The 22399-nt window shown below is 42.1% G+C and overlaps 2 protein-coding genes across 9 annotated transcripts in view; one reads left to right on the forward strand and one right to left on the reverse strand.

Moving 5' to 3' along the window:
• acss3 (acyl-CoA synthetase short chain family member 3) overlaps window positions 1-7838 on the forward strand; it is a 47488-nt gene extending 39650 nt beyond the window's left edge. Inside the window, exons 10-16 of the mRNA XM_083934991.1 lie at window positions 802-897; window positions 1106-1169; window positions 2576-2657; window positions 2903-3025; window positions 3115-3214; window positions 3402-3577; window positions 5123-7838. Of these exons, the coding sequence (XP_083791117.1) occupies window positions 802-897; window positions 1106-1169; window positions 2576-2657; window positions 2903-3025; window positions 3115-3214; window positions 3402-3577; window positions 5123-5206 (725 nt within the window). The 3' untranslated portion in view covers window positions 5207-7838. The remainder of the gene's footprint in view (window positions 1-801; window positions 898-1105; window positions 1170-2575; window positions 2658-2902; window positions 3026-3114; window positions 3215-3401; window positions 3578-5122) is intronic.
• A 2151-nt stretch (window positions 7839-9989) lies between these two features.
• ppfia2 (PTPRF interacting protein alpha 2) overlaps window positions 9990-22399 on the reverse strand; it is a gene marked incomplete at both ends in the record, with an annotated part of 164231 nt that continues 151821 nt past the window's right edge. For 4 of the 8 annotated variants that reach the window (XM_083934984.1, XM_083934983.1, XM_083934985.1 and 1 more), the window contains 11 exons: window positions 9990-10048; window positions 11480-11536; window positions 11820-11976; window positions 12659-12727; window positions 13087-13262; window positions 13366-13469; window positions 13648-13823; window positions 13998-14030; window positions 16009-16071; window positions 19293-19493; window positions 20393-20474. In XM_083934984.1, the coding sequence (XP_083791110.1) occupies window positions 9990-10048; window positions 11480-11536; window positions 11820-11976; window positions 12659-12727; window positions 13087-13262; window positions 13366-13469; window positions 13648-13823; window positions 13998-14030; window positions 16009-16071; window positions 19293-19493; window positions 20393-20474 (1177 nt within the window). Of the gene's footprint in view, window positions 10049-11479; window positions 11537-11819; window positions 11977-12658; window positions 12728-13086; window positions 13263-13365; window positions 13470-13647; window positions 13824-13997; window positions 14031-16002; window positions 16072-19292; window positions 19494-20392; window positions 20475-22399 lie in introns of all 8 variants that reach the window. The other 4 variants (XM_083934988.1, XM_083934987.1, XM_083934986.1 and 1 more) reach the window with 4 other exon arrangements.

A 22399-nucleotide genomic window follows, 5' to 3' on the forward strand; every position in this document is an offset into this window, starting at 1 on the left:
TAGGATGCCTTTTGTTTGTTAACTGCATTAGCGCCAAAACACCAAGCGGCCCGTTACTGAAATGTAGTTAAATGTCTGACCTAATATTCAATTGAACAGCCAATTAAGCTCTCAGTTAAGATTGATCTTTCCCTTTGTGCAAACAGCATGCACCCACAGATAGGGAAAATGTAGATGCACCATAGTTTGTATATGGGTTTGAGAAAGCTGATGGAAATCTTGTTTTGAAGTAAAAGGCAGCTTGGGGAAAAGGAAGAACCTGACAGACAGATGGAGGCGTTCAGCTGCATCTGTGTATTGCAGGAAACTCACAAACACCCGGTGACTAAAAAAATAGAAGTGTTTATAAGACACGGTTTTCATATTTCAGTTTATCACAGAAAGAAACATGCTGATCTGGGGCCAGTCAGCTGCTGCATGATTTCTGATACAATCTTGCATACTGAGCTGCATCGGTTCTGTTATTCTCTCTCTCTGTGTGTGGGCTGGCAGGGCTGACAAAACAGACAAGCCCTTGCTGTATGTGGAGCACAGTTGGGTGGCGGAGTCGAGGAGAGTCCATAGGAGCTGTCATAGTTTTGCATAATGTAGGTTAATGCTGCTCACTGTGCAACCCGATACCACAGCAGCTCCTTTGATCAGTAGGTTTAACGTTTGTGTAGAAAGCAGAAAAGGCCCAAAGAGCATGAGGTTGCGTCAAACCACAAATCCAGAGCTCTTGTGCTTTGATTAAAACTTTATTAGTCTCCCACACAGATATAGAGTCTTCATATTACTCTTTTTCCGTGTCTCTCTCATCAGAAACTGGTTCAGCCATCACCTCCTCATGCATTGGTCTGGGGAACACACTCACGCCACCTGCAGGTCAAGCTGGCAAACCGGTTCCAGGTTACAACGGTAAGAGTCAGACCTATCCATCACAGCCACAGTACACATTTAATTTTACTTTCTGGTCATAAGTCTCAATTGCAGACACATGAAACCGAATTAAAATGGATTAAAACTTGTAATTCCCTGCAGAGAATTTCATATTTTTTGCTCACCCAGTTTGCCTGTGGGAGCTACAACACCTCTGAATAATTGCTTGTGCTTCCCTTTCCACCAGTCACAGTGATCGATGATGACATGCAGGAGGTGAAGCCAAGAGCCCTGGGTAATATTGTGGTGAGGTAAGCTGAGTGTTTATGTTCACAACTTCACGAGCAGCTCATTCGTTGCCCTGCCTTTCTTCTGTCACTCGCACGTTCAAACACAGTTCAAATGTGTCAGAAAAGACTCTTAACCATTTTGAACTCCAATCTTTTAGTAATTAATCTTAATAATTCACTGTTTATGTTAGCCTGTGCAAAGTGCACTTCATCAAAAGCTCTTTGTGCTTCCTTATCTTGCAGCCTGCTTCTGAAATGTTATCACTCTCTAACTACATTTCCCTGTTTTTCATAACTGCTGGTATTGACTTAGTGCCAACATGGGGGGTGGGGGTTCTCAGGAACCATGTACGGTGCATGCAGGAATAACGACAGGTAGAGCTCTAAACCGAGAGGAGCAGCTGTGTTATTGTATTTTTTGCTAGTAGCCTGCAAGTCTGTATCCACAGCTTCATAAAATCATAATCAATATTTGCAGAGTGAGGTCATTGTAACACTGTGTGTGTTTAAAGTCCCATAAAATGAGTCTTGATATTTGATTATAAGGCAGGTTGAGGTGCTGCATTAATACTGTGAAAGTATGAAAACACTCAATCTACAGAGAAATGCACACAGCCTGTATTCAGAAACTGTGTCTTTAAACGAGCCTTCGGGACTTCTGTACGGTTGTGATGTCACAAATCCACTATATAAAGGTAGAAAGTGCCGCTACAGTGCCGTTACAGTCATTCTCCCGACTGCGATGATGGTGCAGAGGCACAAGAGAGGAGATGCAGAAGACCCGGAGACGCCGAGCAGTCAGAGCAGACTGGGCATCTTCAAGATATGGGCAGAGCATTTGTATATTTTAAACATTAAAGCATGTTCTAAGACAAACCCCAAATACGTAAGCACAATATGGGACCTTTAAAGTAAGGTTATTTTCTATATATGATGTTTTTAACCATCCACTTTGAGCGTCAGACATACGATTTCATGTGTGTTTGAATATTCTCCTTGTTGTGAAACTGATCTATGCAGAGGCATGTTTAGGGTTCAGACTTGGGAAATGGGATCATCTTGGTCAAGACACTGGTCAAGAAGGAGGATTACTGGTAGTCTCTGGATAAACAAAGACGGAGTAACCGAGCTCTCCTATCCGCTGTGTGCGTGTGTGTTTGTGTGCCAAGTCTCAGCGTGTGTCAAGCGAGGTGAAGTCTAGCACAAGCCTGTGCGTCTAGACGCTGATCCATCTGATACTGAGCTTAATGCTTTTTGAATTATTCAAACCATAAAGGACACTCAGCCAGACGGTCGTTTTCATATAGAAAGTGTTACTTAATGTCAGTGCTTAGAGTCATTTGTTGTATGTTCACAGCAGAAGTGAAGGGTTAACGAGAACTATTGGAATAGAACTAAACTTCATTTTTAAATACTGTTTCCTTCAGAGCACCTTTACCACCTGGTGCCGCATTGTCCCTGTGGCAGAACCACAGTCTGTTCAAGGAGCTCTACTTCACAAAGTTCCCGGTAAGACGTGGCTTCATTTCCTCACATTCTGACATTTATTGGACATGAAATAATTTGCACGGCTGTCTGATTAGATACAGAACAATTGCATTTCTTCAAAGGCCCGTTCCATTTCTTCTTGTATGACACCGGATTAATAATGTAGTGGAGTGGTTGGTGATGAGTATGTGGTCAAAGGTGGCCCCCTAGTGTTGAAATATTTCATTACATCCCAATGTAATCCCTCCTTTCTGTTCCACCGTCAGGGTTACTACGACACCATGGACGCAGGGTTTGTGGACGAGGAGGGCTTCCTTTACATCATGTCTCGTTCGGATGATGTCATCAACGTGGCAGGCCACAGGTTGTCAGCTGGAGCATTGGAGGAGGTAAGAGATCGACTTCAGAGGAGGTGACGATGCTTTCCCCAACTCTTTTTTGTAGTATTAACGTGCATGCATATGTGTGTGTTTTGCAGTCAGTGATGCAGCATCCTGCAGTGGGCGACTGTGCTGTGGTGGGTCTAGAGGACACTCTGAAGGGTGTTGTTCCCTTGGCCCTGTGCGTACTCAAAAATGGTGAGGCATGACAGAATATTTATGAGTATCAGTGAATTGTCAAGACATACTTTCCCCTCTTCTTTTTTTGCCATGCCATCCTCTTTTACCTTCACGAAGTAAGAAAGCTAATTTTCCCTCAAAATCAAAACCACGATCCAAATTAAACTTCAGGTGGCATTAAAACTACGTGTGCCTTGTATCTCAGGTGTGCAGAAAAATGAAGAGGAGATCATAAATGAAATGGTGAAGCTGGTGAGAGACAGCATCGGACCAGTGGCTGCCTTTAAGAAAGTGCTTTTTGTCAAGGGATTGCCGAAGACTCGCTCCGGCAAGATCCCTCGCTCGTCTTTAGCCAACCTGGTCAACGGCAAACCCTACAAGGTATGAAATAACTGCACTATCCCGATAACCGATGGTTTGTTTTTTAAGTACTTCTTTAAGTAAAGAGGCAGCGCTATTTTTTTTCTGAAGGTCATTGGCTTACAGGGCGCATTCTGAGTAAAGTATGTTGAAAAAGTCATAGTATAGTATGACTTTTGTAGACATACTTGCTTTTTTGGACACACTTTTCTATGACTTTTCTTGACTTTTTTCAGCAAACTATGCTTTTGAAGACATGCTACAGTATGACTGATTTCACACTGATCAAACTTTTTCAATGTTTTAAAATTGAACGTTTATTTTTACTTTTATCGACATACTTTATGACTTTTTACGGCTTATTTTTTGGACAGACTTTTCTCAACAGAATATGGCATGGCTGTTTAAGACAGGCTATCCTATGACTGATTTAAGCATTTTTTGGACATATTATATTCTGGCTTATTTGACTTTACATGTCAAGTAAGTATTGTTGAAAAAGTCAAAATGAGTCAAAGTATAATAATTCCAAAAAATGCTTAAAACAGTCATAGGATAGCATGTTGAAAACAGTCATGGCATAATTTGTTGTAAAAAGTCAGAAGTCATAGAAAAGTGTCTCAAAAAAATGAGCTAAAAAAAATCATAGTATAGTATTTTAAAACGGACAAATAATAGGTCAAAATATAGTATATACAAAAAATGCTTAAAACAGTCATAGGATTGCCGGTTTTGATAACCACGGTGGTGTAGTGGTTAGCACTGTCGCCTCACGGTGAGAAGGTTGTAGGTTCGCATCCTGGCTGGGGCTTTTCTGCGAGGAGTTTGCATGTCCTCCCTGTGTGCGTGAGGGTTTTCTCCGGGTTATCCGTCCCGTGGTGAATGGTTGTCTGTCTCTGTTCGTCTCTATGTGCCCTGCGATAGACTGGCGTCCTGTCCACGGTGTACCCCGCCTCAGGATGTCAGGTGGGATCGGCACAATCAGTTGAAGATGAATGAAAAATTCAAAATATCATGTGTCCGAAAAATGGTTGAGTCAGTCATTAGATAGCAGATCTAATGCAGTCACGGCATCATTTCTTGAAAAAAGTCATAGAAAAATGTGTCCAAAGAATGAGACAAAAAAATATATATACAGAAGTATGTCGAGAAAGCGTGGTGTAGTGGTTAGCACTATCGCCTCACAGCGAGAAGGTTCCAGGTTCGCATCCCGGCCTGGGCCTTTCTGTGCCTTTCATGTTCTCCCCGTGTCTGCGTGAGTTTCCTCCGGGTTCTCTGGTTTCCTCCCACAATCCAAAAGACATGCACGTGTTAGGTTAAATGATGACTCTACAAAATTGCCCTTGGGTGTGAATGGTTGTCCGTCTCTGTTCGTCTCTATGTACCTTGTGATAGACTGGCGTCCTGTCCAGGGTGTACCCCGCCTCACGCCCAATGTCAGCTGGGATCGGCTCCAGCACCCCCGCGACCCCGACCCCGGGATAAGCGGTGGAAGATGAATGAAAGAGAATGTCGAAAAAGTCAAAATAAGTCAAATTACTAAAACTAAACTATTTTCCCCCACAGGTCACACCAACCATTGAGGATCCAGATGTGTTCATAGACATCAAGAGGCAGGTAGAAAAAGCCCTGAGACCTCACGGAGCCTGAACTTACCTCTCTACTCACGATGGAAACTGAGTTTGTACGCATTCTCAGTCCCTTGGCAAGACACCTGCAGACATGTTCACGTTGTGCAAATGCGAACTCGAACAAACGATTTGTGATTATTGTTCTCCTAAATCAAGATGAAGGTAGACACTGATGCAATCATACAGTGGTATAACTTTGTAGTTATCTTTGTAATAACAAACTTTACTGCCTATTTTTATGTAATATGAATAATAATGTGAAACTGGCTTTGCGCGTACATAATCAATTAACAGGGGCGAGGTACAGCGACTGTTGAAAATGTTAATGAAGACAACTGATTCACTGACGGTAGTGTTTTTTTTTTTTTATTGACAATGAAAATTTGCTTGCTCACCACTTAGTTTTGACCAAAGTACAAGAAGTAATAAATAAAAAAAAATAAATGGACACAAAATAAAATGATTCACCGTTCGTGCAAATTGAAGACGTAAAAAAAAAACAAAATAAAAGTGTAAGACTCGCGCCGGCCATCGGAAATAACTCAAAGACAGATGACAGGGCTGTACAACAGGTAACCCCGGAAACTCTGACAGAAACAAAGAGTCGACAGTTACACCGATGTAAGTCACAGCAAGCAACGGGTTTCTCATTAAACGTCACCGCACTTCAAAAATGATCATATACACTCTACGCACAGTATGAGCTAAAGCAGCCTGTCTTTCAGTTATTTCGTCTGTTCTGTCAAAGTAGTGTCTGAGGGACGGGGGAGAAGGCCAGCTCGGCTGAGTGTGTGGTTGTCCTTTGTGTTCACGTATCACCTGACAAAACATACAGTACAACAAGTGACATGTTCGATGAATGACGTCCTGCCCCCTTTTTTGTTCTCTGAGAAGAAGTTTTGTGCATCTTCGGAGAGCATCGACGTCTCTCTGTTTTGTCCTTGGCTACTAAATAGTCCGTTGAGTTGATGCGGTTGTATCAAAGTGCTTGTCATGTTGTTCCAGTGCGTCGACGTGATGATAATGACGTTTATCGGTGCCGGAAATGGGGCTCGGAGTGGGTTTTGTACGCCACTAGGGGGGCGGGTTTCACACAACATCCAGTCTTTTCCTCTCTACGGTGCAGCACAGGTTTATCATCATCATCATCACAATGAAAAAATAAAACCATACGTACAAAATGATCTAGAGAGGGCCGGGGTAGAATGGCGACAGTTTATAGAGCAGCATATATTAATCTACGGTCCACTAAATGAGGTGGCTGGGACATTTTTTTCCGCACAAACTCTGAATATCTTTTTATACATAGATGTGTGTATATATTAAAAAATGGCATACTTATTTACAGATAACCTACACATCTTCTGTAGAAGAAATACACAGTACGTTATGCTTTGACAAGTTACTGTACATGTAAAAGGTAGAAATGGTGACAACGGGGGCGGCCTGCGGGACAGTTTAGCACCGGCATCTGGTGCCCAAATTGTGGGGAGGAGGAGTAGGGTCAGGGGAAGGGGGTTTAAAGAGGAGAGCAGGGCTTCTTGGCAGTGCGTGTCGTCAGAAGGGTTTGTTCCCCGGCAGGTTGGCCTGTCCAGCAGCTCCACTTGTTAATCTCCATTCAGAACTGTACCTGAAGGGGGAGTAGAAAGAGTAGTTTTTAATGAGCTTCCTAAAGAAATATGAATACACACTGAATTACAACATGCCAAGAATGTCATTTTCAAACCCTGACTGAGTCAATTCAGTGCCACATTGATTTTTAGTTCATTATAAGTTTAGAATTAGTAGCATTAGCAAAGTAATCGTCCCACCAGCTGTGTAATATAATTCTAATTTAGTTCTTTAGAGCAGTATGTAAATGTTTGACCTTGATGTTCAGCATTTTCTAAATGAGATGGACCACATCAATTCAATTCAATTAAAAAACTTTATTTGTCTCGGGGGGGCAATTCAGGGCACACAGAGCAGCAAATAACGATAGTGCAACTATACAAAAACATTTTACCTATCAACAAGAATAAAGTGTCAAAGAAGAATAAGTGTCAGGATGTTAGTGTGTTAGTACAGGTTAGAATAAGTGTCAGGATGTTAGTGTGTTAGTACAGGTTAGAATAAGTGTCAGGATGTTAGTGTGTTAGTACAGGTACATGTATTCAAATACTTGGTGCGTATTTGATATTTTACTGTGTGATCGGTGTATAAATGGTAACATCATAGAGAACTGTGATTTTAGGTGCCTTTTAAGAAAAATGTTGCACTGAATATGATCAATTTTTGTTTTCTGTGCGCATGTACTGTACCAACATTCAACCCTTTGCTCTCACTGAACTTGGCACTGTATTCTGGTTTCAATTTTTTTTGCTGTGTGGGAGTAAATATAAAAATAAGCTGATGAAACAGCTTAGAAACAGTCTGCAGGGTGCTTCATTGGCTGAGCAAATAGTTTGGAAACACAAAATTATGGTTATGAAGATGGAACTCACACAAACTTTCCACTTTTCCAGTGAATCAACCCCCTAAGCTGTTATTTATATATTTTACTAACACTACACTGATATGATAACCCTGCAGTCAGAGTATTATATCATGATTATCCGTCTACTGTGCCTCTAACACTTATTACATTCTAGGCTTGAAATGATACTGGTCCACAGGGCTCAAAAGTTTTCCTGCCTGTTTTACCAAATGCAGAAAGTGGTGAATGTACTGATGGTCTCTGTCTGAGACTATTGTTGGTAAGTGTCCGTTAATAAAGGTATAGTATGTTAAAAGAAGTCACAGTATAGTATGTCGCAATAAGTCAAGATATAATAGGTCCCATAAATGCTTTAATCAGTCATAGAAAGCGTGTCTTAAACAATCCTGGCATAGTTTGCTGAAGAAAGTCTAGAAAAGTCATAGTTAACTGTGTCTAAAGAATAACAAAAAAAAAGTCATAGTCAGTCGGAAAAATTTCGACATACGTCAAAAAATAATATGTCCAAAAAATGCTTAAATCAGTCATAGGAAAGCGTTTCTATTCATGTCATAATTTGTTGAAAAAGTCAGGAAAAGTCATAAAAAAGTGTGTCCAAAAAAAGCAAAATAAGTCATAGCATAGTATAATTCGGGGAAAAAAGTAATTGTATATCATGTTGAATATTTCCAAAAAAGTCATAATATGTTGAAAAAAGGTTAAAAAAAATATATCATAGTATATTTCATATCTAGTACGTCCAACAGAGTCAATATATGGCTGTTGTTTTTAGACTGTGCTAGATAAATAACGTTGACTTGAGCAAAGTATGTCAAAAATTCACATTATCGTATGTTGAAAAGAACTATGGTGTAGTATGTTGTAAAAAAACTGTAAAAAGTCATAGTAAAACGTGTGAAAAATACAATAGTATTTCAGAAAAAACCTGCCCTAAAACATCCCCACAATAAACCAAAAAGTAGTGCCCACGGTGTGTTTCCTGCTTTCTGCTACTAATTTTATAATGCAACGCGAAATGGTCATAATACACAACTGTCAGCGATGTCCATATTCAGAAATGACCTTATTTATGACAAAACAAAGTCCTGCTTACTGTGGCGTAAACTGTGCCTGTTAGAAGGGGAGAAGTGAATGAGTGAACACGGAAGTAATTTTACTGTACACGTAGCTGTCATCTGACAGTCTACCTGGGCTTTTCATGCTCAACAGTACATCCAGAGCTGAATTCAGTATTCTCTTTGTCTCTTGCATTTGCATCAGCTTGTCACTACGGTGGCACAAACAGCAGTCAGAAAGTGTATCGAATCAAAGCAAATGCTTGCGAGAGATTGCCGTACCTGGCAGTACAAAGAAAACCGTTGGAAATGAAACTAGGCCAGACCCACTTTGTTATCTGAAAAGTTTGGACAAGGCCTATTTTTAGGAGCCTTGAACTATCATAATCATGTTCCGTATTTTCCGCACTATAAGGCGCACCTAAATACCTTCAGATTTCTCAAAAGCCAACAGTGCGCCTTATATATGGACCAATATTAAGCCACAAGGTCTCGTAACGTGCGGTGCATGTTGAGATATATGACTGTGCAAAGCGTGCCGTTTCATTTCCATGTGTGTGTTTGTGTAAAGAGCCCAAAATGGCTCCTATTGAGAGACACTCTTACGACGCAGAGTTTCAACTCATGGCGATTAGTCACGCGGTAGAACACGGGAATAGAGCAGCAGCAAGAGAGTTTAACATGAACCAATCAATGGTGCCGAAGTGGAGGAAGCAACAAGAAGACCACCCCTGACTGTTTTGTTGACATTCCCTTTAGCGCAGCTTCATCTAATGGATGCAGAACGTAACCCCAGCCTCGACTGTAGCGTCTGTTCTATGCGCCTTATATATGAGAAAAGTTTCAAAATAAAACATTCATTGAAGGTGCGCCTTATAATGTGTCGGCCTTATAGTGCGGAAAATACGGTAAATGAACTTTGTTAAATGGTCTCTGTGTAAGGTACCGATCCCCTCATTTATTTGAAGCGATGTCTAAAGCTCGGACCCATGACTGACTCGTCTTTGTGCAGATTTGAGATTAAAGAGGAGGACTCAGTATGAGATGGTGGCTCGCTGCTAGCCCCGCCGTCTCCTATTACCTTATTATAGCTACGTGGCAACGTAGACACCGCACAGGCTCGCCGAGCCGATGAAATAAACACTTATCTTGGGAAACAATTGGCCTCTTTACTTTAGTCCAATTTACTTCTGAAGAAAGCTGTGTATGTAACAGAGAGTCTGTGTTGTGTTACATACAGCGTACAGTTTAAGGTCCCTCTCTTCCTCCTCTCAGCAGGAATAGGTTCTCACCGTGGAGCTGTCCAGCCGCTGCACTGCAGAGGGTCCAACTGTAGGGCGAGACGGCAACAGAGAAAGCATTTACGTCTAAACATTAAAGCGTCCTCTTCGTCAGATTGAGTGAGAAGGAAACATGTACCCCCAAACATGTACCACAAGATTAGACGTCCTCGACAGTACGAGTGAGATCTCAAGCAAAACACATTTGTCACACTCGTGGAGTCACCTTTCAGAAGAGAAAGCCATGTATCACGCACTCAAAGGAAGTCTTAATTTTGAGTGGATAAGAGTGGCGACAAGATTTGAGTGTGTCATGGACGTCACAGATTAGGGAGCACAGATATTAGAGACAGAGGGACACGGGGAGGCTGTTTTAGTGTCACTGGGAACACCCTGTTAGAGGAGCACACCGGCAAAAATCAGCGCAGCGGGATGATTTCCAGTTGTGTATCACAACTCGTGTGGCCCTAATTTGTAAGGACACAGTTGCTAATACACTCTGCATCCCTGTACAGGATCATTTCCAGGGCATTTCTGCTCACTCTTGCCCTTGGAAACAGCATTTCTTGCAGTGTCACTGTGTTCCCAGAGCTCAACAGTTACTTTGAGTACATTGTAATCACAACAAAGTACAGAAGCTCCTAGAGGCAAGTGGGATTTCTTTTTGGCTGGTGATCCATTTTCTAAGTTTGATATAAACAGTTTTTCTTTCCTGTGTCTAGACTCAAGAACATGATCTGTGAAAACAGGAAAAATTGTTTTTGCATGTGATTGGTTTCTTATTGTAATACTCAGTTTGGCCACAAGAGAGAGCCTGACCTGAAATTTTTTTTTTTCCACTTGTTCTTAAGTCATGAACACAGGATTTGAAAAACCTATTTAGATCAGACTTAGAAAGTGGATCACCAGAAAAAAAAATCTCACTTGTCACTCAGAGCCTCTGTAACAAATTTGCAAATTGTAGAAAAACAAGAACCAAGTTGCAATAACCTGGAATGACCATTTAACGTAAGCCCATTTCAGCCAGTGCGCTCTTTTAACAGCAGACGGATGAGAAATGACACAAACAGTCAGTTTGAGTTCTTGAGACATCCAAGACATACTGTTACCTATGTAAACCTCCTGATTCAGGCCAACTTACATAGCACCGCTCAGCCACCTTTTGTTTTGCCGCCTCATTACTGTAACTTCAAGTGTTACACCTGCAAGCATGGGTCGTGATCCATAACTTGACCAGCTAGTTTTGACAACCAGGGAGACGCAACACGACTATTTTGCAACTTTGCAAAACAACACCCTTGGATATCAGAGATTCAAGAGTAGTAGAGAAAGAGAGAGAGAGAGAGGTGAGGACGAGAGACCACAAAGAAAGGGAGAGATACAGCCGGACAGTGGTTGGCAGAGACCATGTAAAAAGGAGGGAGTATATGTAGAATATGCAGGGCCAACAAGCCCACAACCCTCACAGGGGCATAGCTGACCTTGAAACCAATCCAAATACATGTCGTCAGGACTGTCATCCAGCGCCTCATAGAGGACTGCAGTGCAGCCGTCACAGAGTCGGAGAGAACAAGAGACAGAGTCACAACACAGCGGGGAGCAGCAGCTCCTGCGCTCAGGCGCGGTGCTTTGATCTACCAGTGCAGCGGGTGGATTTAACCTTTGCTCTGTAGCTGCCTTTTGAAAGCAACTTATCAAAAAAGTATCCACCTTTAACACATTTCATGCACTATAAATGTAAGACCAACACCACCAAGTCTCTCTGTAAAAAAAAAACAATCTGCAAAATGGATGAATGAAGGTGCAGAGACAGGCGCTCACCCTCAGGAGGCAATCTTCGGGAGTGACCGGACGTGGCGGTGAGACGGAACCCAGCAGGGAGCGTCTCCGCTGAGCCGGGCATCATACTTATACCGTGAACGTCTCTGGGCGGGAACTGCCTCCTCCACGAGGGACCTCGGAAGTCTTTGTCGTCACACTGATGGGACAGATAAATATCCATCACATTTTTGAATGGTAATACTAAAATATACAGTAAATGGACTTGTACTTATATAGCACCTTTCTAGTCTTCTGACTACTCAAGGCGCTTTCACAGTGTCTGTCACAATCACCCATTCACACAGACATTCACACTGACGGCAGTGGACATCTACATACCATCTAATCTAATCTAACCATTCACACCACATTCACACACCCATGCGCAGCTCGGGGAGCAATTCGGGGTTCAGTGTCTTGCCCAAGGACACTTTGACATGTGGACCAGGGAGCTGGTAATCGAACTGAACCGATCTCTCGAATGGAGGATGACCCACTCTCCCACTGAGCCACAGCCGCCCCATATAATAGGTCTTTTTGAAGGTAAAGTATCCCTTTAATCTCTGTCTGAGACATTTGAATACATAGTTTATGCCTTCAGTGCATTAATGATGGGAAAGCCTGATTTACAGACACATCAGAAACCATAATTAAAGATCTTTGACAGTTATCCACAACTTTGAACTGTGAGCTACATAATTATGCTCTTGAATATTAATAGGGTCGGTAAAAGTGTAGTTGTTGCAAGTAGTGAAATGACTATAAAGCTGTTGTTTGTCAGGACGTTTCACCTCACAGTGGTTGTGAGGTCAGTCTTTGAGGTTAATAGTGGAGCTCACCTCATCCAGTCTCCTGTCGGTGCCCAGCGCCAGCATGTTGTTATACTCTCGCTCCAGAATCTGACGTGCCTGAGGACAGAAAAAAAAAAACCAACACATTCGGATTTCCGCAAGGCCAGCTATTTTTAGCAGAACGGTAACAGAGGCAGCTGACACATAATTCGCACCGCATATCCCTTTTACCTGAGTATGGATGAGACGAGCAGTGGAAAAGCTGCCAGAGTGACAGTTGGCAAATCTGCATGTTCGGATTTAGATTCAAGCAGCTTCTCGAGGACCGATAACAACACATCTACTTTTAGACCGGAGCTGGTGACACATATTTCTGCCCACGTTCAGAACCTTTAAATGTTGCTTGACGATGCAATACAAAAAAAAAAATCGTTTAAATAGTCTGATGAAGGCGAGTGTTGGTGTAGCGGGAGCACCTGAGTGTTTTGGTTGGGGATCTGGAGGAGCAGCGCCAGACTGCTGTAGTCAAAGTTGTCATCCAGGGCGACCAGAGCTCCATGTACACCGCTCTCTAGCAGGATGTTGGCGTAGTCCCTCAGGCCTATGCTCTGCACCCAGCGGATGACCCGCTCGTTACTCCACACCAGTACATCTGCGGAGGCACAGAATGTCAAAGCTGAATCTCTTTTTATTATTTGTAGCATCTTGTTTTTGGTTTGTAAAGGCGATGGCTGTTTTTTTAAAATTTTGGGTACACTTGCCTCTCATTTCGTGCTGACTGTGCTCCCTGCGTCTCTCCAGTTCCTTCCTGTCGTAGTTGAGCTTCTTCAGACCCATGATTCCATACTGTAAACTTGTTCTGGTGTTAGAAAATCACACGTGTATAACTTTTGTCATCCGTTTGCATACACGCGAAGCAACTGCCTAAAACATCCATAACAGGAAGCTCATAATAGAACCCAATCTCTAAGAGTGATTTTGAGGATTGATTCTCTCTGCTGAGAGTCACAACGAGGCAGCAGAGTTGAGTCCAGTACCTGTGGAAGCTGTCCACCATTTTGAGGTGCACCCTCAGGTCCTTCTTGGTGAGGTGGTCCAGCATGCGCGCGTCCACCAGGCACTCCATGAAGTAACTGCGGTACTGAGGTAGTCCTAGACTGGGCAGCCACTCGTTCCCTATCCACTCATGGTTCATGTCTCCATACGCTAGAGTCTAATGGAAAAGACACAAAGTCAGCACGCTCGACCTGCTCTTCATTCACAACCCAACCGAAGACATATCTTAACTGATGCTTTTTACTGGATACATGCTCATATTGACTGTTAGATCTATTCTAACAACCTTTAATGGACAAATGTAAGAAATAACAGCAGGGATTTATCTTACCTGTGCCCAGCTCCCCTCCTCAGAGTCCGACTTCTGATTGAAACAAGGGAAAACAAAAACGTATACTTATAACATTAAATCAAAGCCCAGTGCAATCTGATTGTTGCAAACTTCCATCCAAATATACATCCAAATATGTTTTTGTTGTAGTGCTTCTACCTCTAAGAGAAAGCCAGATGAAGAAGGAAAGTGTCTTCTTACCATTACCAGCCTCTGCTACATTTTCACAAACCTCGACTAACGACGGTGCGTTCAAGGCATAATGAAAGGCGTGTGGAAGTTACTGCTGAGCATTGTGCTGATGTAGAAGTTGAAATCTCACTGCACATCAGATCTCTAGAGTTGTTTTGGATACGAATGCTGCATCTCCCATCCGATGAGCCACCGATCGGTATCAGCCAATATTCGTTCTAAATAGTTTGAACGGTGGTCTCTATAAAAGCTGATCAGATGATGCAAAACTGTTTCTACAGTTTAAGTTGTGTAAGAGAGAGAGTGTTTGTTGCCTGCCAATAAATAAACTGTTGGTAATTCATGATACTTGTCATATCTTACTTAATATACAAGGTTGTTAATAAAGTTAAACAAATAAATAATGCTACATGATAAATAAAAGGCTTCAAACACAGGACTGGACGATATGGCCGAAATCTTCTATCCCTATATCTGCCATTTCATATCTCGATAACAATATATATCACGATAAACAGTAGCGTGTTTTCTGGTAGTTCAATAAAAAACTTCTTTTATTTTTATATATCTATATGCTAACCACCTAAATGGGTTTTCTCAGGAGGGTGGCTGGAGTCTCCCTTAGAGATAGGGTGAGAAGTTCAGCCATCCGTGAGGAACTCGGAGTAGAGCTGCTGCTCCTTTGCGTTGAAAGGAGCCAGTTGAGATGGTTCAGGATCATCTAGTAAGGATGAACCCTGGGCGCCTCCCTAGGGAGGTGTTCCAGGCACATCCAGCTGGGAGGAGGCCTCGGGGAAGACCCAGGACCAGGTGGAAAGATTAGATCTCCACACTGGCCTGGGAACGCCTCGGGATCCCCCAGTTAGAGCTGGTTAATGTGGCCCGGGAAAGGGAAGTTTGGGGTCCCCTGCTAAAGCTGCTGCCCCCGCGACCCGACCCCGGATAAGCAGATGAAGATGAGATATATGCTAACCACATGGTATAGCTTGTGTGAATGAAATACTTGACAAATGAAACGAATGTTCTCATTTTATAAAGAATTTTAGCGCAAAAATAAACGGTTTCAAGTGAAATTATAGATATATAGAATATTTTTTCCCCCCAGCTATAGTCTTCACTGACTATGTTTACATGCATACACACAAATAATGTGACTTGCAAAAACTAAACATCAATCTGATATTCCCTCGACATATTTCACATCAGATTTTATGAGAAATTTGAGTCAGTATGCGCTTGGTATTATCAATTTAAATGGCCTAATTGTATGTCACAAAATTTGATTTCATTACACATCCCATGATCTGCGATCTACAGCCTGATTGGCCCCATATTCCTGACTGGAGCACCCTTAGCTGACTCACTGATGAGCAGATCTGAAGAAGCTGAATGCAATAAAATAACATTTAGAGATCTGATGTGTGCAGAGTTGAGAGTGGTGTTTTAGTACCAGTATCACAGGAATAATCAGTCTAGCCCTGATGTGACCTTTCCTAATGGAGTTGAACTGAGTCACACTACAGCAAAAAAAAAAGACTCAAACCTACACAGAGCCATCATCAGCACCAAACGGCTTCAGGCCAAACATGCATACGGCACTATGTGTATCACTGACAGGCTCCTCCAACGACAATCCAGTTTTTGTTGATCAGAGGTTCACAGATCAGGAAAGCGGTTAAAAAAAACGCATGCCTTCTCCATCAGTCACCAGCCAGGTCTCTCCCTCATTCAATCCCTCCGATAACCACTCTCACACCCAGACACACATGACTGACAGAGAGAGAAAAAGGGCGACGGTAAAGGACACAAGGGGACTGACCGTTTTGGAAGGGGCTGCCATGGTCTCCATCTCTTCATGGGTCACCCATACATTGCCTGACGGCTACAAGGGGCAGAGCCCAAGAGACAGAGCAGCAGCAGCAGGGTTGGTAGTAGAGGTCCGGTAGGAGGGGCAAGCAGTGTTAAAGAAGAAGAGCAGCACCACTGTAAGCCAATAGTGTTATAGCATCACCGTCAGATCATGAACTGGGCCCAAACCCTCTGAGGGGTCAAAGGGCATATGAAGAGGACAAAAACACAACACAGTACAGCACAGAACATCCCAGTTACGGCAAACAGTACGTGTACAAATGACAGACAGTTGCCATGCACAACAAGGAAGATCAATTACAACAAAAACAGACACATTAACCCCACATTACTCATCCCCCCATTAGTTTACTAGTAAAGGGTCGGTTCACTCAAATGACAGAAAAGTTTTACCTAATCCACAGAACATGCGCTCAGTAAATGTAACAGGGACTATTTCTTCAGTAGAAAGTAGAGTCTGAATGATACAGGATTCTTGAGGCAGATACTGATTTTAGAGGGGATAAAATTCACTGATTACTGCTCTGGAGACCGATATTGTGAATCTACATGGATTGTGCAGCGATTTTGCACTGACATGTCTTTGCAGCAGAGATATTCAGAAGGCTATTTTTTAACCACTTTTAAAAATGAACACAGGAAAATAAAGAATAAACAAAAATAAAATAAATAAGTTATGTTGAGTATTACTCAACTACTGACCATTTAAATGAAGTATAATCCAATAAATAGCTTAATACACAAAATGCTTAGTATCAGTCAATTGCTGACCATTTAAATGAAGAATAAACAAAAAAAAGTGTGTATATGTTTATACTGTATATACATCATTTCTAAATTGCCCCAAGCATCATTTTCTGTATTATATGTTCAGTAAAAAAGGTTTTCGGTGCACATTAGAGAATGTCCAAGCCGATACCAACACGTCTGTGATGGGCCACTATCTAAATCATTTGGGCTCTTGTAGAAAGTAGTTCCGATCCAAATTGTTGACAGTAAACTATTTTATTGGGGTGGAGGCAGAGTTTGTGATTTGTGAGAACCGACCCTCAACTCTATGCCACTATTGCAGCCGTGATTGTTCTGCACTCACAGCCAAGCACAGCTGCGTGTCTGAGGGGGATCCAGTCGTAATAGCGGAGGTAAAGCGACCAATTCTTTCCCCTACCTCAATTTTCTGCTCGACATACATGTCAAACCATATTTACAAGGTCAATTAACCCCCTCTGTAAAGAGTGGGGGGTTTGAAGTGCGACAACAGGCGGCGGGCCCGTCACAGTCGGATGAAGTTTGTGATCGGACGTGTGGAGTTGCATGCTCTGTAATGAAAGATTCATGAGGTGTGGAAGTGGAGCTAAGTGGTAGATGAGAGAGTGAGGTAAAAGGGGGAACGGGGGGATGGGGGAGCATTACAAAAGTACTGCTAGTGTTATTTTACAACAGGGGAAGACAGAGAAAGTGCAAGAGTTCATGAGTTATGAGACTAGTGCATGCGTAGAGACTGAAAACACAAGCTTTAATGAATATTCTCAGCTGGGTTTATATAACAGTGCACCACTTCTCATGTCTGTATGGTGTACGGCGTGCATTGTTTGTGTACGTGTACCTTCAGTTTAAAGCGCATTAGTCCTTGCTCTGCAGCGTGAACACTCACTATCATTATGGAGCAGCAGAGTCCTTAGAGACTGTATGCAATTACCATGACAACAGGGAGCTATCAAAGCAGCTGCGGTGTGGAATAAAACGGAGAGCTAAATTGCAGTACACACTTGAGCAATGTGTAATATGTAATGCCTAATCACCGACTCCGACTGTAATATTCACTTGTAGGATTTAAAATGCTCTGGGTGTGACCGTAACCGCTCTGTTTGCTAATCATGTGCCACTCGCGTCTGTAGGCGTTGTGCATGAAAGCAGAGAGGACAATCAGTCATGCAAACATTTGTCAGAGCTAATCTGGGGGCAGAAATGACGTTATTTATCTTTAAACAAGTAATTCTGGCTGAATAAGTGCAGAATGAGCTCAGGGCAGAAGTAAGAGGGTAGTTAGTGCTCTTACTTTCCATTGTAAATGATCCAGCCATACCTTTTGCCTAAGTTAGCATGTTAGCCTTTCTTAACCATGTTAGCCTTTTTTTCATTTTTCTCAGAAGGGAATAATTCTACATTTGGGAAACTTGCATGTTCCCCCTGTCGGCGAGAGTTGGATGAAGACTGATGTTACTGTTCAGTGTGAAGCTGTAGCCAGCAGCTTGTTAGCTTAGTTGGGATCTTCCCTATGTTCCCCGGGTTCTCATTGTAAGAGACAAGTAAAGGCCTTCTTCCTTGTTCGAATTGCAACCAAATGACAGTTTGAATGGTAACTCAGCCACTTTGGAGAGCCAGTGTTTAAAGTCAGGAAAACTTTTGGGCTGGCAAATTTGAGGGCATAGGACCCAGGGTACATTGAGCATTTGACTTGGGGAAAAAACATCGCTGAGAACATAAAACGCTTTAAAATGTCTCCTTAATGAATCATACTAGGAGGATCTTGAGCCGGGGAACATAGCACCCTGAGAACATACAGTAGATGCGCTCCCGCAAAGTTTAGCATAAAGACCGGAAACGGAGAAAAAAGCTATAATGGCTCCGTCCGAATGTTACAAAATCAGCTTACCAGCATCTCTAAGGCTCACTTTTTAACACGTTAATAACCACCAGTAAAGCCAAGCTAGTTGTTTCCAACCGTTTTCAGTGTTCACATTTAATTTGTATATCAGTTACTCCCCTTGTGTTGCCGTACTTTGCCTTTACTTTTTATATGAGTATCACCTTCTTCTTTTGTAACAGTTTGTAGATTAGATCTTGAAAAAAAAAACAAGTTTTTGTTGCATGCCTCCACGGTGAATGAAAAATCCAAAAGTGGAGTGGGAGCGGCCCCCAAAACTCATTCTTCTTCAAGAATTCAAAGTAAGTAATTGAGTTACAAATGATCCTTTTAAGGGGAGAAGTATTCTTTTAATATTGATCAAACAGATATTGTATTGGTATGAGCTTATCTAATTTTCGGCAAGAAATAGGTATAGTTCCTAAAATGTTTTATACATTTAAATTGTTTCCCTATATCCTTCTTTTACATTCCTACCCCTAAAATGAGGAGATTACGTATTCCTCCTCAGCTCTGTCTCCAACAAATGCTTGTACAACCGAAATTCCGCCCTGCGTTCACGGTGCTGTATTTTCTGTACGACTCACGGTTCTGGAGGTGGGTGGTGCAGACGGGCTGGTGAGGGAGACCATTTCCTGGATGGCCAGGCGAAGCTTGAGGCGGTGCAGAGGGTTGCTTATGCCGATCTCCCTCTGGATTTCGGTGTCAGACAGGGCAGACATGATGGCTCCGCTCTTCACGTTGGCTCGGCACGCCGCCACGTACCAGGCCGGCATTCCCAACCAGAGCTTCAACAGACAGAGGAGAGGAGTCAAAGAGAGCATGGGATGGTGAGTTTGGTTAGATTGAAAATGGCAGTACAGCATAATTAAACCTGTTTAAGACTTGGTACAAAATAACGTTCTTGCATGTTTGGGTCATATCTCTATGACAACATTGAGGGGGTGAGTTTTAAATAGCAGTACATTTTCTGAAAAATCTGCATATTGTATCCCACCAATATAAGAATCAAGACTGTTATCAGTCAGCTATTGCCTTTTTGTAACCATCCTGAGTTGTAGCAGAGAATTTAGCTGTGGTTGTAGGGCATCCACTGAACACCAGGGGGCAGTAGAGTTTCTATTGTCTGGCTTTTTCTCCTGTGTAATGTGCTCAGTTAGAGGAGTTGAGTGAGTGATTCACTGCAATGATTCAGCAAACATTTTACAGGTAGTGCTTTGCTCTATCACTGCTTTTGTCACGAAATATGAATACTGATTTTGGAGACTGGGGTCAAAGCTTGACAAAATGACTCATGATACAATTATACACAATTACTCTACAGTATCTTAAAGGGCTTGTTTCATCAAGTCAAAGTGTTGCTACAGTGAATGTTTGAGGGAAAACAGAAGACCACACATGTCTTAGAGTGACCATGTGACGTTCATGCGTGGTAAGCATGAAGGTAAGGTAAATGGGACAAAGGTTAATCTGAATTCTATGCAATATTATGCATGTTATTTTAACAGAAACTGTCGGATACATGTATTTCAAGTCAACAGGAGGCTTCAGAGTGGGAAAAGTAAAGCTCTAGTGTCTTTATAAGCACCTTTAGTACCTTGCAGTTGAGTTTATTTGCAATAGAAAATCACCTGTTAAGAGTCCAATCAACAAAGAAAATGTCTTCTTAGCACAGCCGACTGCTTACCTCCAGCCAGGCTACAACTGTGGGACCGTCCCATTGGGCGAAAGGTAAACCCTTTCTCCTGGCTTCCTCCAGTAGCTCGTGTCTGAGGGCGGGAACAGAGGAGACCTTGCATCAACACATGTACTTGTACATCATAATATAACACATTTATCTCACTCTGATACAACACCACACCCTCTTAAACTCTCTCATCCGAACTCCTGCTTTCACAAATCCCTGCAGTCACAGTCTTTTGTGTTTGTGTGAGTGTGTGTATGTGTGTACATGACTGTGTGTATAATGCATGAGAGGAGAGTGCTCAAAGATATTTTATCTGCTAGTCCAGCCTGTACACTACGAGAGCAGTGTTTTATCGTTCATCTCTGAGCTGCCAGAAAGCGGCGCGGACAAGCACACAACTGTAGCGCCACACACACACAGACACACCCACACACACACAATTTATATTACTAAATTTATGAGGGCATTCACTGACTACATTCATTCCCAAATCCCTAATCCTGACGTTAACATTCTCCCTGTCATACCTCTACAGTATTTATAATCTTAAATTCGCTGCAAGCAGAACGTTTAACCAGCATCGTAGGCCCAAATGATTTTGCCCTGTAGTTGTTTAAGTGTCTAATAAAACCCCTCATCTCTGTAATAGCTTTTAATGACATTAGGTGGAAGTTAAGGCCATTAGCTAAGAAACAAGTGATTGTTTTTTCGGTGTGGATATTAACGCTGACACCATGGTTGGATTACTGAATTGGCCTCCCAGGCAGGGGGCCTGACTCACTTAATGTCAGTGAAATAAAAAAGAACAACCCAAAACGATCCCAAAGAGATACTAAATGAACACAAACATACACAAAATTACTACAAATTACCAAAAAGAGACAACAAATGACCAAAAATGACCACAAAGACACACTAAATGACTGAAAATAGACGCAAAACAACCAAACACATACACCTTTACGACTACAAATTACCCAAAATGACTACAAAAGGACAAAAAAATAACTTGAGAGATGCAACTAAACCACAAAGAGACGGTAAATGACAAAATTAGACACATAAAAACTACAAATGACCAAAAATGACTACAACATAACACGCAACAATGGCAAAATACAAAGAGATGCGAAACCACTCAACATTGATGCAGTAAGTACTAAAAGTACACTCTTTGAGTTTGGGTGTCTTGTTCATATGTAGACAGGGCACGGGGCCTGTTACATGCCTGTGCCAAGGAAACAATTGTCTCATAATCTGTCCATGGCCGCTACGTTTGACATTTTGCTGACTTTTTTTCTCCCACCTCTGCTAAAAATGTCGCCAATTCAGGTTACTCAAAAGAGCAGTAGGTGGTTTCATTTGTTTTGCTACTTCCATACTGTTTTTTCTGCAGGTGTGGCCTATTTCACATCAGCTCTGGAAACAAATATGTGACTCAAAACTTAGGAAACGTTGGCAAACAAACTGAGATGACAGGTACATATTTCAACTCTGAGGAAACCTGTGAAATGGGATGGTATTATGGGTATAAACTAAAGGACACTACAGCAACATCATTCATTCATTCATTCATCTTCAACCGCTTATCCCGGGGTCGAGGTCGCGGGGGAGTTGCTGGAGCCGATCCCAGCTGACATAACACATCTAAATACCTATAACTCCGACGTCAGTCTAACTCACTTAAAATGTGGCACAACTGTTCCCTGCACAGAGAATATTCATATTCCTAATTTTCTACCTGCATATTTTAATGCAGATGCAGATTGAAAGTGTGTAAATATATGATTAAAATAACACATTTAGAGAATTGTACATCATTGGCCAAAGTGCTGCATGTGCTCCCTGAGTGCACTCTCACACACACACACATCTGGAAGGCACTGTGCTACAGTGGACCTGAACACTACATTGCTAATCTAAGCACAACTCATCCCTGTTCAGCCACTCTGGATTTATTCTGCTGAGAGGGATTGTTTTTTCACACTGATACTTCTGTTGAATCAT

Source organism: Echiichthys vipera (genome assembly GCF_963691815.1).
Source record: "Echiichthys vipera genome assembly, chromosome: 20".
NCBI lineage: Eukaryota > Metazoa > Chordata > Actinopteri > Perciformes > Trachinidae > Echiichthys > Echiichthys vipera.